At 34.9% G+C, this 17,197-nt stretch overlaps 1 protein-coding gene across 1 annotated transcript; it reads left to right on the top strand.

Annotated features, from left to right (window-relative positions):
• The first annotated feature begins 1,273 nt into the window (after positions 1 to 1,273).
• Positions 1,274 to 8,250, top strand: LOC121986262 (serine/threonine-protein kinase RUNKEL-like). Its single transcript, XM_042540129.1, has 10 exons — positions 1,274 to 1,416; positions 1,531 to 1,620; positions 1,960 to 2,012; positions 2,158 to 2,233; positions 3,039 to 3,100; positions 3,177 to 3,255; positions 3,340 to 3,399; positions 3,507 to 5,120; positions 5,457 to 6,326; positions 6,909 to 8,250. The coding sequence occupies exons 1-10, from the start codon at positions 1,369 to 1,371 to the stop codon at positions 8,028 to 8,030; spliced, it is 4,074 nt and encodes a 1,357-aa protein (XP_042396063.1). The 5' UTR covers positions 1,274 to 1,368; the 3' UTR covers positions 8,031 to 8,250.
• Positions 8,251 to 17,197: the final 8,947 nt, after the last annotated feature.

The following is a 17,197-nucleotide window of genomic DNA, read 5'->3' on the forward strand; positions in this document are numbered from 1 at the left end:
TAAAGGTTTGAGAAGTTGAATCCCAATTTTAAAATATATTGACCAATATATCACGAATATGCTGCATATCTTGTATGTCTAAGAAAATACTAAAGGGAGACTGTTTGATCATGACTACGTATCACTTATGTAAAATAACACATCCATGATGTCTTTCTTTCTTTGTGGATTTTTTTTAAAAAACTATTAAAGTGACCTAACACGCTGTTCCAATGTAGTTTCTGTCCAAACTGTTTCAGGCTTTGCAAATCCGATGGTTTCGAAGGTGATCCTTTGTGGATAATTTAACAGTAGAGAATGAAATACTCAACCCACTTCCTTCCGCCATTATGAAAGGAGAGTATTGGTAGAAACCCTAAACTTCACTGTAGAGACGGGGCCAGTGTGGATTTTCGTTGGAAACCCTTGATGTCGCCTGACGGACACACGAAGACGCTTACACACACTTTCGTTGGGGGATGATCTTGTAACTAAAAATGTGTGAAAGTTTTTCGCAATCGGAGAGTTAGAAAAGTGTGAGGCTTGCATGTGTTTAAAGAGGGAGGGAGAAAGATATTGATGTCATCATCATTCGAACCATCAATGAAATTTTTAAATCTAAATAATTCAAATGTGCTTGAGATGCCTTGGAAAATGGGGTAGCAAAAGATGATGTTAATAGGAGGGGTATAAAAGGACTTTCATATTTATTAATGTGCCTTTTGGTAATTATAAAACTATAATATGCCTTTTCATAAATACACAATTTTACCAACATTTTTGGGTAAAAAGCCGAAAAAATTAATGTCACTCAAAGACACATGCCATTTCATTCATAGTGTTATGTTGCATTGAAAGACAGAGGACAAACTATACGACTTAAGACCTCTTTCGAGGGTTGCGATATATTATTAGAAAATTTTCTAATTAATGAATATCAGATTTGATAATATTGGTTATTAGAATAAATTTCTATGTACGTATTTTTTATTTATATTATTAGTCGATGAAAAATTTTTATGGGATCGAATTGATTATCCCAGATTCGACTGATTAATTTTTTTTTTAGAGCGAAAAGGGGACCTCAGTCCATTTGTAATTTCCACCAAGGTAAACAAGTGAGAATATGCTGAAACTGCGCTTCCTCCCCTTCTCGACAAGTAAACAGGTTTCCAGTTATGTTATCTCCATTTAAAAAACATAAAAATTAAAAAATTCACAAGATATTTCAAAATTCAAAAACACTGATCTGGAATTTTGCCGCCTCTTTTCACCCAATTGATTGAGTCGAACAGACACACCGATCTCACTCTAATCCTCTTTCTCTCTCTCTCTCGTGGCGAAACCCTCGACTTCGAGATCGACAGGACGCTGAAACCCTACCCCGAGATGAACAACTACCACATCTACGTGGTGGTCGGCAAAGGAAAGCACTCGGTGAGTCCGCTTCTCTACACCTCGATCCATCATTCTCCGTCTCGCGCATTTCTCTCGAAGAAGATTGAAGTTTTAGGGTTCTTTTCGGCCTTTTCTTTGTCTCGATTGTTGCAGTTGGTTTATAAAGGGAGAAAGAAGAAGACGATTGAGTATTTTGCGATAAAGAGCGTGGAGAAATCCCAGAGGTCGAAAATTCTTCATGAAGTAAGCGACGCTATGATTTTTAAGTTTGCATATTTACTCCGAAGCTTAATTTTTACGTGGGAAATTACCCTGAACAGCTCAATTTTTGGTTAATTTAACAAATACGTCACTTTCTGGAACTTTAGCGTTGTTCTGTAGCTAGTGGCCTTGGTAAATTTTACAAATATGTCTCTTTTGCTGACGCCAAGGAGATTTTCTTTGAGGCTGCTATGTTGGCTGCTTCTGTACTCCATGGATGCAAAGGAGAAACTTTATACACACACACTAAGTTATTTTCCTTCATCCTGTAACTTTTTTGCTCAGCAAAATTCACTGTATTCTCGTATTTGAGTTCTGCAGGTTCGGATGCTTCATTCTCTGAATCATCCAAATGTACTGAGGTTTTATTCTTGGTAAGACAAGGGCAATTCTGTTTGATTATTTTACATTATGAAAACTCTAATTCTAAAGTGCCTTTTGGACTTTTATCTCAGTCATTTTCCCTTATATATAGATTGATGAAAATATGTTTGACGGAACTATGCTGAGTTTCTTCAGGTATGAAACCACCGCTCACCTTTGGCTGGTTCTAGAGTATTGTGTTGGTGGTGACCTCATGACATTATTGAAACAGGTAACTTACACGCACTGTCAGTTTGTTATCAATAAAGATAATACTATTTCTATCCCTACTAATGATCAATGTGCAATAAGGGGATAATTGGCTAACTGATTTTTGCATATGAGTGTGTTTATTTCTTGCAAATCAAGATTTTTATTTTTCTGAGTGCATGTTGATTAGCTAGATGCTTGAGTAGTTTCACTTCACCTCTCTAGCAAGCTCCCATCCTAAAAACAAAAGTCATGTTTTTATTGGTTGATTTTTTCTGAATTGTTAGATTCCAAGTGTCAATATGAAAGTGAAAGATACATCTTCAGCTGTTTTCTCTATTTTCATCTTTCAAAATCAATTCTTGTGTGTTTGTCAAGGTCATGTTTGGTACTGATAGTTGAACAGATTTGTTTGATGTCCTATCTGCAGTGATGGTTTCTAATTACTTTTCTTTACCAGTTTATTAAAAGTTTGTGTGCTTGAATAGTTTATTGCACTAATGTTTTAAAGCTTCAACACACTGCTTACAATTGCCAAAAACATTTGGGAATGTAATTCCTATTGCTTGTTTGTATAAAAAATGAATTTGTTGAAACAGCTGCTGAATTTGATAGGGTATTTGATGATTCTGTTCTCCAATTAAATGATCCTAATAACTAACGTTACTGTAACAAAAGATTCGACACTAACAGCTATAATGAAGCTTAGAATTTGGAGATTTTTTTATACTTATGAACTGATGTTAAAACTCATTTTCTTGTTTTTGTAATTATTTTCACGGACTGTCTGAAGTTGTTGCACTTATGCTAGTATGACATGTTTGCAGGACACACAACTTCCTGAAAGTTCCATCCATGATTTGGCTTTTGACTTGGTGAAAGCTCTCCAGTCAGTCTTATTTTAGGAAAAATTTGCTTCAATTATGGTGGCACTATGTTTAAATTTCTAACAGGGAGTTTTTTAGGTTCTTGCATTCGAAGGGAATTATTTACTGCAATCTAAAGCCGTCAAACATTTTACTGGATGAATTTGGATTTGCCAAGGTACACTCTAATTTTGTTCTTTTTGTACTAAATTTCAAGATACATTTCTGCCTAACTACTTTTTTCCCATATAACCTGCTTTAGCTTTGTGATTTTGGATTGGCTAGGAGATTAATTGATATTGAAAAGAATACTATTGCTGCGGTGAGTTCCTCAGCTCTTGGAGACATTTGTTAATATCATAGGAACACTATCAATCTACATTTTTCTCAGCTAATAGTTTCATGTTATTTTATCATTGTGCATATTAGCTGCCTCAATCAAAGCGTGGAACTCCGTGTTATATGGCTCCTGAGTTGTTCCATGATGGAGGGATCCACTCTTACGCTTCTGATTTATGGGCTCTGGGGTGTGTGCTATATGAATGCTATACTGGAAGGCCACCTTTCACAGGGACTGAGTTTACCCAGTTAGTGAAGTCAATTATTTCGGATCCCATACCAGCTCTCCCAGATAACACATCCAACTCATTTGTGAGCCTGATCAATGCACTTTTGGTCAAAGATCCAGCTCAAAGAATAGAATGGACTGAACTTTGTGAACACAGTTTTTGGAGAACCAAGGTTGCTTCTGTATCTCTACCTACTCAGCCTGCATTCAATAATATGGTTCAAGTCTTACATAAACCATACCTGTCAGATAGAAATGGTGATAAAATTTCTCAATCAAGAACTCCTCAAAAGCGGCAAGAAAGCAAGATGAGAGCCCATAAACAAGATGAAAGTTCTCGTTCTGGGAACAAAGCTATTGAAACGCCAGTTAGAAATGCACAGAATAATAGGAAAAATAATTTAAAACATTGTGGGAAACTTGACACTGCAAAGGGTTTAAATCTTGTTAGGATGTCAAGGATGGCCAAGCTGAATTTACAGAGAGAGAACGAGAAAGAGAACTATAGACGTCCAACAGCAGAGACATGCGATGATGATGCCGAAGTAAAAATTGAGAATAATGATATGGAACTTGATTTTAATGAGAACCCTGAAGATGAAGTAACTGATGATGCTGATGGATCTGAAAATTCTTGCATTATATCTGCTGAATTACAAGCTGAAAATACTGATAAAAAGAATGAAGAGAGAGAACAAAATATGGATCACCCAAGTATCGCCGCTGATGATGAATTAGTTGATCATAAGAAACCAGAACAAGACACTTCTTCGGAGCATCGCGATGTGACTGCTACCCCACCTAGTGTCTGCAGTAGGAATACACAGCACGTCAAGACAGTTGCTGAACCTGCAACTGATTCAGATTCTGCTGGGTCATCCACTAAATTATTTGAAGTTTTTTGGCATCCATCAGATCTTGCAGTAAAGCCAGTGATGCCAAGTAGAAAAGGTGATAGAGCTGCAGATGCTATTCCAAATCTTCCTTTTGAATCTTTTTCTCCAAGTGATTATGGCAAGTTGCCAGCAGAAAAAATGAATGCACTGAATGGTAAGATAATTCATGTGTTAAATGGAAGTTCTCATGTTTTAGAGAAGCAGAATATCATTAGATACTTAGAAATTTTAAGTGGAAATAGTGACGCAGCCAATATAATTATTAATGGGCCTGTGATGTTGTCGCTTATAAAAATGCTGAGACTTTCAAAAATATCTACTCTGCGGGTTCAAATTGCTTCAGCAATGGGCCTTTTGATTCGGCATTGCACCTTTATTGAAACCGAACTTGCAAATTCTGGTATTATAAATTCACTGATGGATGGCTTAAGGGACAAGCATGACAAAGTAAGACGATTTTCTATGGCTGCTCTTGGGGAGTTGCTTTTCTATATTTCTACTAAAAATGAACACAACTGCAATGATGGAGATACTGTTGAATCTCCATCGAAGGAGATAAAAGCTACATCTTGTTGGCAGGTTTGATTTCTTTGACGTTTTCTATGGTCATTGTCAATTTTGTTGATTGGTTGATTGTAAATTAATGCTTCTATCGGCACAAACTATTGCATGCACTTAAGATCATAGGCTTTGCATTATTGTCATTTTCATAGCTTCAAATTATATGTTGAATTTAGAAGAGTTGGTTATGTTTCCTTGTACAACCCAATATTAATCCATCCTTTCCTATGTTGTTTTGATAGGATGATTGTAAAATTCTGCCATTGTAGTACACTATTGGGACTATATAGAATTAGCTATACCTTCTTTAATGTTATAGCCTTCTTGCTTTTATAATGGAAAATATTTGAACAGGTTACAAGTTCTGTCATTGCACTGGTCTCATCCATCTTGCGCATGGGAGAGGATGATATAGCCCAGCTTTATGCTCTAAGAACAATTGAAAACATTTGCAGTCAAGGAGGAGATTGGGCATCTCGTTTTGCCAGTCAGGATGTAATTGCAAATCTCTGTTATATATACAAGGCGACAGGAAAACATGAAAATACAAGGTTTATTGCTGGATCTTGTTTAGTACGCCTTTGTCGTTTCTGTTCCTCATGCATACAGTATGTGTTTGAGAAATTGCCGCTCAGAGATGTTGCCTCTGCTTTAGTTAAGGGAAATCCACGCGAGCAGCAGATTAGTTTAAATCTTCTCAATATGTCAATTTTAAGCATGCAAGGGTTGTCGAACATGAACAGAAATCTTCATTCCCTGGGGGAAGAAAAACACTTGGTGCCAGTTCTTTTGTCACTAATTGAGCAAGGGACTGAAATTTTACGAGGAAAAACTCTTATGTTTGTGGCTCTTCTTTGTATTAACAGCCGTAGATGGCTTTCTCAGTTTCTTGGAAATGTTAAGTTGCTTTATGCAGTTGATAGACTGGGAAAAGAGAAGGATGGGTTTATTCAGCAGTGTATGGAATCATTTGTGTGTTTAATTGTTACTACAATTCCAGGTATTCTTGAAACTGTGTCTGTTGATATGCAACAGATGATGGCTGGTAAACGCCATGGGCCTACTGTTGCTCTTGCTAGCCGGGGTAACCCAAAGAGCAGTGCCAATGTACTTCCAGTGATTCTTCATCTTCTTGGAAGCTCTTCCTTTAAACATCGGGTAGTCAACAATCATGTCTTGCTCCAGTTGACGAATCTGATCAAACTTTTAGAGATACCTTTTCAGGTACAAACCTTTTCTAATCAGGCCTTTCTCAGTTTGGACTTTGATTTCTCCTATAAACTAGGGCCAGTCTTGTTTTGTACTTCTATGTGATAAAGGCCAAACTAAAAAGAAATTCGTTGATAGGTTTTTGTATATATTTATTGAAATTATTCTCCTATATTTTTATTTTTATGTAGAAAACACCCTAACAACTTCATATATCTGTGATTTTTTCTGAACGAGTAGACAGAATCATAGTATATAATGCTTATTACCCAACAGCTGTTAACAAAAAATTAATATTAATATTTTATTGTAACAAAATCTGTTGTATAATTTTACTACAAGAATAACACTAATAACAAAATGAGCCCTGACTATTTGAGGTTTCTCTACCAATCGACTCTAAGGAGAATTGGCAATTATGAATTATAGTGGACGGATCTTATTGTAGTAGGAATTGTACTACTGTCAAATCAATTTCAATCTGTTAAGAAATATCGTGAGGGTACTAATGTTTGCCCTCTTTCAACTTCTAAGGTATCTAATGTCAGCCTTGGAAAGTAGATAGTTTTCTGATATTTTGTTTTCTAATGAATACAGGGAAGAGAAGATTTTCAAATTACGTTGCTTCGAGTGCTTGAAACAATTATAGAAGATCCTTCTGTTATTCTAGATGGCCCCACAATATTTACAGGTAGGATTCTTCCTAGCCTGGCCATTATATACAATGGCAACAGAGATGGAGATGCCAGGTTTTTGTGCTTGAAAATTTTGTTTGATGCAATGGTTGATATCTTTGATGATCCTTCCTTATATAACATGGAGCAAATATTGGAGGACATAAAGTTGATATCTCGAACTTATTTCCTTCCTCTTTACCCTGCATTGATTGAAGATGAAGATCCAATTCCTATGTATGCCCAGAAGCTTCTAGTAATGCTGATTGAATTTAACTATATAAGAGTATCAGATATAGTGGATCTGAAAGCAGTTACACGTTGCTTTGGATTTTTGCATGGTGACCTTTCAAATGCTAATGTGAATGACGTAAAACTTTGTCTAGCATTAGCTTCTGCTTCTGAGACAGAAACTAAGCTTCTGTCTCAATTACGAGTGGCAAGAAAAATAGGAAATCTTTTGGAATTTGTGAGTGCAAAGGAAATGGAGGATTTTCTGGAACCAACATTACAACTTTGCAAAGCATTTATTTTGCGGGGTATTGGACATGAGAAGGGTGTAGCCCTTTGCAAAGAACCATCTCTTCTATGCAATAATGCCTTCAACATGAGTATTGCTGTTGATCAGCAGCACTGCATCAAGGATGTCTGTGACTTTGCCAGTAACCTCAGTGTCTTCCTGGACTTGTTAAGGAACCCGAAAGCATCAGTTGTTGATTTGTCATCGGAGTGTGTGGTCCTGCTGCTTAAAGCAGCACCACGAGAAGCCACCACGGGCATTTTAACAAAACTTCAAAAAATCAGCAAACTTATGGAATTCTTAGTTAATAATGCCTTTGGCATACATATTCTTCGTCTTCTGTATGCTCTTGCCTTCTCTTGTAGGCAATACCTCTCCCATGCACTGATTTTGTCAATACCGGCATCGGCAATTTCAAGTATAGAAACCCTTCTTTTAACTCTTAAGAACTCAGCTATTCCTGGAATCCAAGAGGCTGCTGTGAATTTAACACTTGAATTGCAACGGCTCCCTCGTCGCTTATGAGATTATTTCATACTAGATAAATTTGGTGAGCCTTTAGTGGTCTGTTTTGTCACCGATGTTATACTTATTATCACTGTTCATCTTGGCTTCAGGGATGATGACATGGCCATTTATAGTTAGATTACGTATTGTATTTCATCTGAGTTCAACTTGCTCATTAGACATACGACATGTCAATTATCTTTCATATGTTGATCTAAAGATCTACAAATTCTCATCACATGTATGGTATTTGTAAAGTTTTCAGCTCAGCTCATGGTTAACTGCATTAATATAAAATGTCAGCAGGGAAAAAAAGGTCAATGTGATGTTCCTTTGAAGATAACAGTTCACGTAATATATTGGTTGAATGTACTAATTGCATGGGTTGTGTCATTTTATTGTAGGCATGATGCAAAATTCAATGTAATTTCCTTTGAATTCCTTTGTAATCTGTCTTGAGAGCTTATCTCTTGTGGCAAGCTTTGATGGTTTCCCCCCTAGATTTTGTGACATTGAAACTGATTTTGTTAGTATGAAAGGAGAAATGTCGGTGTCATTACTTTGAGGACACCATGTACAAAACACATCTGTTATCAGCTGCTGAATAACATTCAAGCTTTCATGCAGGATTCATTTCCTTGGAGGTGACCTGAGGATATCCATTCTGCCAGGTATAATTTTGCTAACTCTGGTTCGTGGTTGATTTTCTAATGAAATTTGAAAGTATTGTTGGACAAGCAGTTGCAGAAGAAATTCAATCATGGAAAAAAAACTCTCGGTTCTCAATTGGCATGAAAAACTATCATTATTGGTTTTTATCATAAACTTTTAACACAAGATGATAATTCTTATGAAATCTAAGTCACATGAATTCTAAAACATAAAGAACTCATATATAGGAAATATAAGAATAAGAAGATCTAATTTTATCAATTAAACATGACATAAAAAAATGAATACATAAATACTGTAATTACGAATAATTTGAACGTAGTGGAATTGTCATTATTTTTCGTGTAGAGTTTGTCGATCCCATAATTCCATGGAAAAAAAGGAGAAGAAGGTTGGTCTTTCGGAGGAGTTAGGGTTGACGATGTTGAATCCTCTTTGTTAATGAGGAACGAAGAGACGTCTTAAAAGAATGTCTTAATCTTCTGGGGATCAATCCATTATATAGTGCACATCCATTATTAATCCATAGATGATAATAGATACGGGTAATGGATTCTACATATATGAGATCCACATCAAATAATCCCAAAACTCAATAACTTTAAGTTAGATCACTTAAACGAGATTAGATCGTATTCACATGTGCAACTTACAAATAAACTCATCTAATAGGGATAATTATATCTAATAATTTATCACTTGGGTTATATGTGAGTTGTATGTGAAATACAAGTAAAACTTTACTTGATATCAAATTTTATGGGTACAAGATGCTCCTATAAACAATCTGATCTATTAACTTCATTGGTATAGGGTTAAAGAGATCATTAATGACATAGATCAAGATATAGATCTGTAAAGTGAAAATTACATGAAATGTGATTAATATATGTTAATTTCCAACTAGTCCTAAAATGACCTCAAAAGATATCAGATCATATTTGCAAAATATTTTATGTTAAACTGCAATAGTAAATCATGATCTACTTTATGATTCCAAAAAGAATCTGTATCATATTTACAAACACTAAATGTTAAACAACAGTAGTAAATGATGATATCACAGTCAGAGTGTCAAATAAACACATAAATTCTCACTAATGTTTTGAACTTTAAGTACGTACAATAATCAAAACAAAATATTTCTTTATTATCAAATATAGAGTAATAAAATAAATACAGACTTCCACTAGATGAGTTCTTCTTCCATAAGAAGAATTCTCATATCCACAATATGCGCATGAAACACCTTAGGCACCAAGCCTTTGGTGAGTGGATCGGCTAACATGGAATCTGTGCTGATATGCTCTACTATAATCTGACTACTCTGAACTCTTTCTTTAACCGATAGAAACTTGATGTCGATGTACTTGGACTTCGACGAACTACGATTATTCTTGGCATAATGTTCTGCGACTTTATTATCATAATAGATCCACAGTGACCTGTCAATACCATCAATAATTTATAATGTTGTGATGAAGTTTCACAGCCAAATCCCGTGATTGGATGCTTTGTAGCATGCTACCAACTCTGCCTCCATAGTAGAAGTAGCTACTAGTGTTTGCTTGAGCCTCTTCCAAGATATAACCCCTCCAATAAGCATGAAAATATAGCCTAAAGTAGATCTCCTGCTATCCAAGCATCCAGCAAAATCAGAGTCTGAATATCCAATCACCTCTAGATGATTTGATCTCCGATACGTGAGCATATATCTTTTAGTTCTTTGCAAATACCGCATCACTCTCTTTACCGCTTTACAGTGCGATAGTCCTGGGTTACTTACATATCTGCCTAACATCCCCACTATAAATGTTATATTTGGTCGAATACAAACTTGTGCATACATGAGACTTTTTACTGCTGACGCATATGGAAATTGTTTCATCTCCTTTATTTCAAGTTCAAGCTGTGGACATTATTGCAAGCTGAACTTGTCACCTCTTGACACAAGCGTGTCACCAGGTGTACAATTATGCATATCATACCTTATAAGCACCTTTTCAATATATGTCTGTTGTGAATTTCCGAGAATGTCTCTTAAACGAACACGATAGATCTATATGCTTAAAACAAAGGATGCTTCACCAAGATATTTCATTTTAAAATTACCAGATAAAAATGACTTGGTTTGATGCAGCATGCCCTTATTATTGCTCGTAAGCAATATATTGTCCACATACAAAACAAGTATAACAAACTTGCTTCCACTAAACTTGACATATATGTACTGATTGACGGAACTCTCTTTAAATCCAAATGAGGTAATCACTTGATCAAATTTTCGGTACCACTGATGGGATGCTTGTTTTAAACTATAAATGACCTTCTTTAATCCACATACTAGGTGCTTTGAGTTCTTAGACTCAAAGTTCTTTAGTTGCACCATATATATAAACTCTTCCATATCTCCATTGAGGAATGCAGTCTTTACGTTTATTTGATGTAACTCTAAATCATAATGAGCTATAAGTGTCATGACTACCCTAAGAGAATCTTTCATCGACACAGGTGAAAAAAGTCTCCTTGTAATCAACGTCTTCTTTCTGAGTGAATCCCTTGACAACAAGACGAGTTTTATACTTTTCGACATTGCCCCTTGAATCTCGCTTGGTTTTAAATATCTATTTACAACCAACGGATTTCTTTCCTCCAGGCAATTCGACAAGTTTTCAAATGTCATTGTCTGCCATAGACTTCAACTCTTCTTGCATGGCGTTAATTCATCTTTCAAGGTTAGAGCATTGTTTGACTTTTTGGAAAAATGTAGTAGGATCACCTTCCAACCCTATGTCAAAGTCATGCTCTTGGAGATAAACATAATCACGAGAATTCGTGATTCTCCGTTCTCTTATGGATCGCCTTAAAGGCACTTGTGTTTGAGATGACTGAGGTACTTACTCATCAATATGAGGCAGTACTTCAATTTCAATGTCATGCTCCTTCAATTGCATTAGAGATGTTATGGAAATATCTTGGTTCACTACGTTCATTGGATATGTAATGCTTATAATGTGTGGTATGATAACCACGCCACTACTGATCGTACTAGTAGCGACTACAGGAGGATTGCCAATGCATTCCTCAAAAGATATTTCCCTTAACTTATCACTCCCACTATCCTCAATAAATTTCGTATTTCTCGTTTCGAAGAAGGATTTATTAGAGAGATCATAAAATTTATACCCTCTTGACTTCTCAAAATAACCTATAAAATTGTAGTTAACTATTTTTTAGTCCAGTTTCCTTTCATTAGACTGTAAGGCCTAGTTTCAGCTGGACAACCCTAAACATGTAAATGCCCAATGATAGGCTTTCTATCCGTCCACATCTCGAATGAGGGTTTAGTTACCGCCTTACTAGGTACTCTATTGAGTAAGTAAACTATAGTCTTGAGTCCCTCACCCCAGAAAGACTCTGGTAGAGAAGTAAAAGTCATCATACTTCTTACCATATCTTTTAAGGTTCAATTCGATGCTCAACAACACCATTTTGACGGGGTGTATCAGGCATGGTACATTGAAGCACAATCCCACACTCAGTAAGGTAGGTCATAAAAGGTCATTGACGTTATTCACCTGATCCATTATATAGACCATAATATTCAACTTCACGGTCGGATCGGACGACTTTAATTTTCCTACTTGGTTGAAGTTCAACTTCGATTTTGAAAATTTTGAACATGTCCAAAGATTACAATTTCTCATAAATAAGGTATAGATAGCCAAATCTGGAATAGTCGTCTATGAAGCTAATAAAATATGTTTGCCCATTCCAAGATGCCTTAGGGAATGGTCCACAAATGTCCGTATGTATTAGCTCCAAAAGGTCACTACAACGGCTAGCCTCCTTGTTCCTTTTGTTAGCGGTCTTCCCCTTAACACACTCTATGCAGATATCAAAGTCCGACATGTCAAGCGAATCGAGAATTCCATATGATGTTAATCTTTCTAGGCGTTGTTTAGATATATGTCCTAAACGCCTATGCCATAACATGGAAGAATTTTTGTTAGCCAATTTGCGTTTCGTACTTATACTATGTATTATTACGTTGTCAACCGTAGGAGTAAATGTGTTTAATTTATAAAACTTATCAACCAAGGAACCATTGCCAACCAACACTGAATTAAAGAAAATGTTACAAATTTTATTTTTAAATAAATAAGAATAATCTGATTTGTCCAAATAAGAAATTGAAATTAAATTTCATCGAAAAGACGATACAATAAATGTATTTTCTAAATCCAAAAAAATATTGGTTCTTAAACAAAGCCTAAAAACACCAATCTACTCAACTTTAGCCTTCTTTCCATTTCCTGTATAGATGTATTTTTCACCATCAAGCGGAAGTCGGCTCCTGAGACAACCCTGCATAGTGATACTTATGTGAGTAGTAGCACCGATATTTATCCACCAAGTGTCAGTGGGTACAATAGTTAGATTGACTTCCGAACTAACAAAGTTGAGAAAATTTCCAAAATCTGCAGTTTATTTTCCTTTTCCTTTGTTATTGATCCTCTTTCGTTTCTTGTTCGCACTTTGAGAACTAGATGCTAAGTGAGCACTCTTAAATGTCTCAATCTTTAGTCTTCCTTCCTCTTGCATGTATTGAGCTATGAGCTCATTCAATGTCCACTTTTTCTTTTGAGTATTATACGATGATGCAGTGAAAAGGGAGAGCGCGCCCACCTGTCACGGGTCAATTGACATGGTGTCGATCAAAGTCAAGGCGGTCAACGTCGGGCTTACAGTTATCCCAGTCAACAGAGGAGTGACCGAACGGACATCACCCGGTTGGTTAGGGCATCATGGGTCGGTCGGGGCATCATGGGCAGAGGAGTGGTTGCTTGAATCGCCCGTTCGGCGCAAGGAATGACATTACACAGGAAGAGACAAGAAAGCAAAAGAGAACACGCCGTCTATCATTAAATATGAGGAAGTCAAGATAAAGAAGAACACTACATTTATCATCAATGCACGGAAGTCAAGACAAATAAGCATTCCTCTTACAATTAATATCATTAAAGAAGGGTAGGTGAACGATCACAAAAAAAAGTATAAAAGGGTACTTCAGGTATGAGGAAGGTAAGATTTTCTATTTTCTGGATTACTCATTCTCTTCCTGATTTTGACTTGAGCGTCGGAAGGCCAACGCCAGGGACCCCTTCCATGGTTTTGATTTTATTTTGCAAGATCGAGGTCTTCATCCCGTCAACGGTCACCCTATTCCCAACTTTCTAGTTTCCTTCATTCGGACATGATCATACGATATCTTAAAAAGAGTGAAAATTAGAGGCAGAGACATCAAGACGAAATGCACTAACATACCCTCAGACATATTGAGTTTTAGTGCTTTTAGACTTATCGCTATTTTGGACATCTTCATAATGTACTTCCTTATGTTTCCTTTATCATTGTATCGCATTGTTACCAACTTCGTAAGAAGTGTGATAGCCTCGACCTTTTTATTTGAGGTGAATCGGTATGCTAATTAATCCATGAAACTCCTAGCATCTCCTCCTTCTGTTATTGAACCCTTTATTGATACCGGTATGGAAAGCTTTCTGATACTCAAACACATGTGATTTGCGTTCTCCCACAGTTGAAATTCATCTTTCTACTCTATAATGTTAGCACTGGCCAGAGGTGCAGGACGATCATTCCTTAATACATAATCTAAGTTCATGCAACCTAATACTACGATCACGTATTCTTTCCATTTAGTAAAATTCGAACCAGTTAATATTGAGATATTATTAATACTAGCAGTTACAAATTGCACTGAAATTTAAAGAGAGAAATTTATTTAAGCTCGTGATTTAACTAAAACCAAGAACATATAAGTAATATAAAATTATGTAAATAAAATAAAATTTTAAATGCATCTAAATGAGCTTTTTATGGGATACCAAGTACAACATAATGTGTCTTTCTTTAGGCCGACACATTATTTGTTAGTGATACTCTCTAATATAACTCAAACTTTAATTGACCACACGATTTGCCTTCCTTTGGGCCAACCTATTGTGCGCATAATATGATACTTTATATGAGTTATATTTTAGTCCATAGCTCACAATAATCTTAATTGGTCACATAATATGCCTTCCTTTGGGCTTACATATTTTATGCATGATCTGAATAGAATAATATTTTATTCTATAGTTGTAAGCTACCTTATACATATATCTGACATAAAAGTAATCTTCTTTTAGGTCGATTACTTTTAGCATAGATATACGTCTACCAATACAAATGCACTAAACATACCTAAGGTGTCTTCCTTTGGACTGACATATTAGTTCAGCTTTGAAGCACGTTGCATGGATAGATTCAAGAAAATTATAGAAACTTAATTTGAACAAAAATTATTTAATCAGCCTTAATAATTCCAAATTAGACTTATCAATCGATTGATATTGTATGACAGTCGATTAATTTTATCTAATCGATTTAAAAGTCTATTATATACGATTAGATAAACCATATATAAAACCTTCTTTAAATTCTATAATTAAATAATATTATTTAATACTATTTAATCTCTTAATTATTCATTAAAAAAATCTAATACATATTTTTTTCAATAAAAGAGTAAATATATTTACCTTTTTTTTTTTATTTTCTTTTACTTTTTACTTTTACTGTTTCATTCTAAACCGTGTTTTTTTCTTTTATTCCACTCGAAGCCGTGTTTTTTTTTTCTTTTAGTGTTTCATTCGAAACAATGATTTTTTTTTTGTTTTCGTTTGTGTTTGACCTTGAAACAGCCACCGTAATGGGAAAAAAAACTTAATGAAAAAAAATAATTTGAATTGATTAAAAAAATAATTCTAATTGATTGATAATTAGCATAGTTACGAGTTTAATGTTATTTATCGATTGAAATTTAATCATTTCTGTTCAAAATTTTAGACTCAACAATCGATTGAATCATTATAATTTTATCTAAAATTAAATTAAATAACGAAGGTTTTACCATTTTTCATGTTCTTCGTAGAAACATGAAAAACTCGAAAAATAAATCTATTCTAGTTTTTTCTCACATGATTTCGATGATAAAAAATTATGTTATATTAGAAAAACTTAATCTAGTATATAAATAACATATCGATGAAAAATATATACTATATTGTCATGAAAATATAAAGAAACAAAGCCTTGGATTTGATACCAATTAATAGTTGTTGTGAAACTTAAGTCGCATAAATTCTAGAGAATCAAAATAAGAATTCGAATAAGAAAAATAAAAATATGTGAGTATCAATCTTCGTTTCATTGAAAATATGACATAAGAAAAATATATACATAAACAAATATGACAAGGAATTTGATTGAAAAGTCATTCTTGTCTTTAGCGTCGTCCAGAAATAATCCCTGTAGAAAAAGATGTAGCGGAAATAAAAGGAAGATCTTCCAAAGGACTTAGGGGTGACTACATTGAAAAACTTTAGGCAAACGGAGAATCAAAAGCTCTGTCAAAAATTTCACCATAAACCCTTGGGTACCAATCCTATATATAGTGGACATCTATTATCAGCCTATAGATAGTAATGGATGCGGGTAATAAGTTCTACACATATGATATCCATATCTAATATCTAAAAATTTAATAATTTTAAGTTAGATCATTTGAATGAGTTTGAATTGTATTCATATATGTAATTTATAAATAAACTCATCTAATAAGGAGAATTACACAACAAACTTTGATGAAGCATAGCTGAAGATCAACTGGTAATGAATCAGGATGAAGGGTAGGTTTGCACTTAAAGAAGTTAGTTTTGCTCTTATATATATATATATATATATATATTTTTTTTTTCCTTTTTCTGTCAACTCTGTTTCGATATATACTGTGCTAAAATGTTATTTTGGCAGTAAATTTATACTTATTTCTTTTTTATATTGTCCTGAAAATGGGCTTATTCTAAGGTGCATTATTTTCATAGATTAATTTTGGAATACACAATGTTCAACCTGTGATGCTTCATATTCCAGCAAACATGTACTTAGCTCCATATTCTTTCTTGAACCAGAAGCCTACCATCACTTTTAATGAAATAATTGGTACTTTCTTTTTTGCTCCTGATAATGGTACGACAAAAGTGTCTGTGACAAACATACTTATAAATTGCAATTTATGTCTTGTGAAATTGTTCGGGTATGGAACCGCAACAGCCGAGTGGATACTTTGATGAATCTGGTGACGATATTTCACGTAGCAGGTGCGTGATGCTTTATATGATATTGCTGTTTTGGTTCAGTTTGAAGTTGAACTCTTCACTGAGGCATCCTTCGTTTGTCATTCCCATTGAAGATCTTGAAGAAAACTTGGTCTTATTATAAGTTGTACAAACATCTACAGATATCGATGTGGCCACTAACTTTGAGCAGGCATTGCACAAGTCGAAGAAAATCATAAAACCACAAGGACAAATTCTTGTAAATGCTTAGAGTGCCTACTTTGCATCTTGATCAAAATGAGCAGCTTCTGTTGTGCCTGAATGACA

This window comes from Zingiber officinale, chromosome 5B, assembly GCF_018446385.1.
Source record: "Zingiber officinale cultivar Zhangliang chromosome 5B, Zo_v1.1, whole genome shotgun sequence".
NCBI lineage: Eukaryota > Viridiplantae > Streptophyta > Magnoliopsida > Zingiberales > Zingiberaceae > Zingiber > Zingiber officinale.

Coding starts and splice junctions, on each gene's coding strand:
- LOC121986262 (XM_042540129.1), top strand. CDS start 1,369: ATGAACAACTACCACATCTACGTGGTGGTCGGCAAAGGAAAGCACTCG. Junction 3,256..3,339: donor ATGAATTTGGATTTGCCAAG/GTACACTCTAAT, acceptor AACCTGCTTTAG/CTTTGTGATTTTGGATTGGC. Junction 6,327..6,908: donor TTTTAGAGATACCTTTTCAG/GTACAAACCTTT, acceptor TAATGAATACAG/GGAAGAGAAGATTTTCAAAT.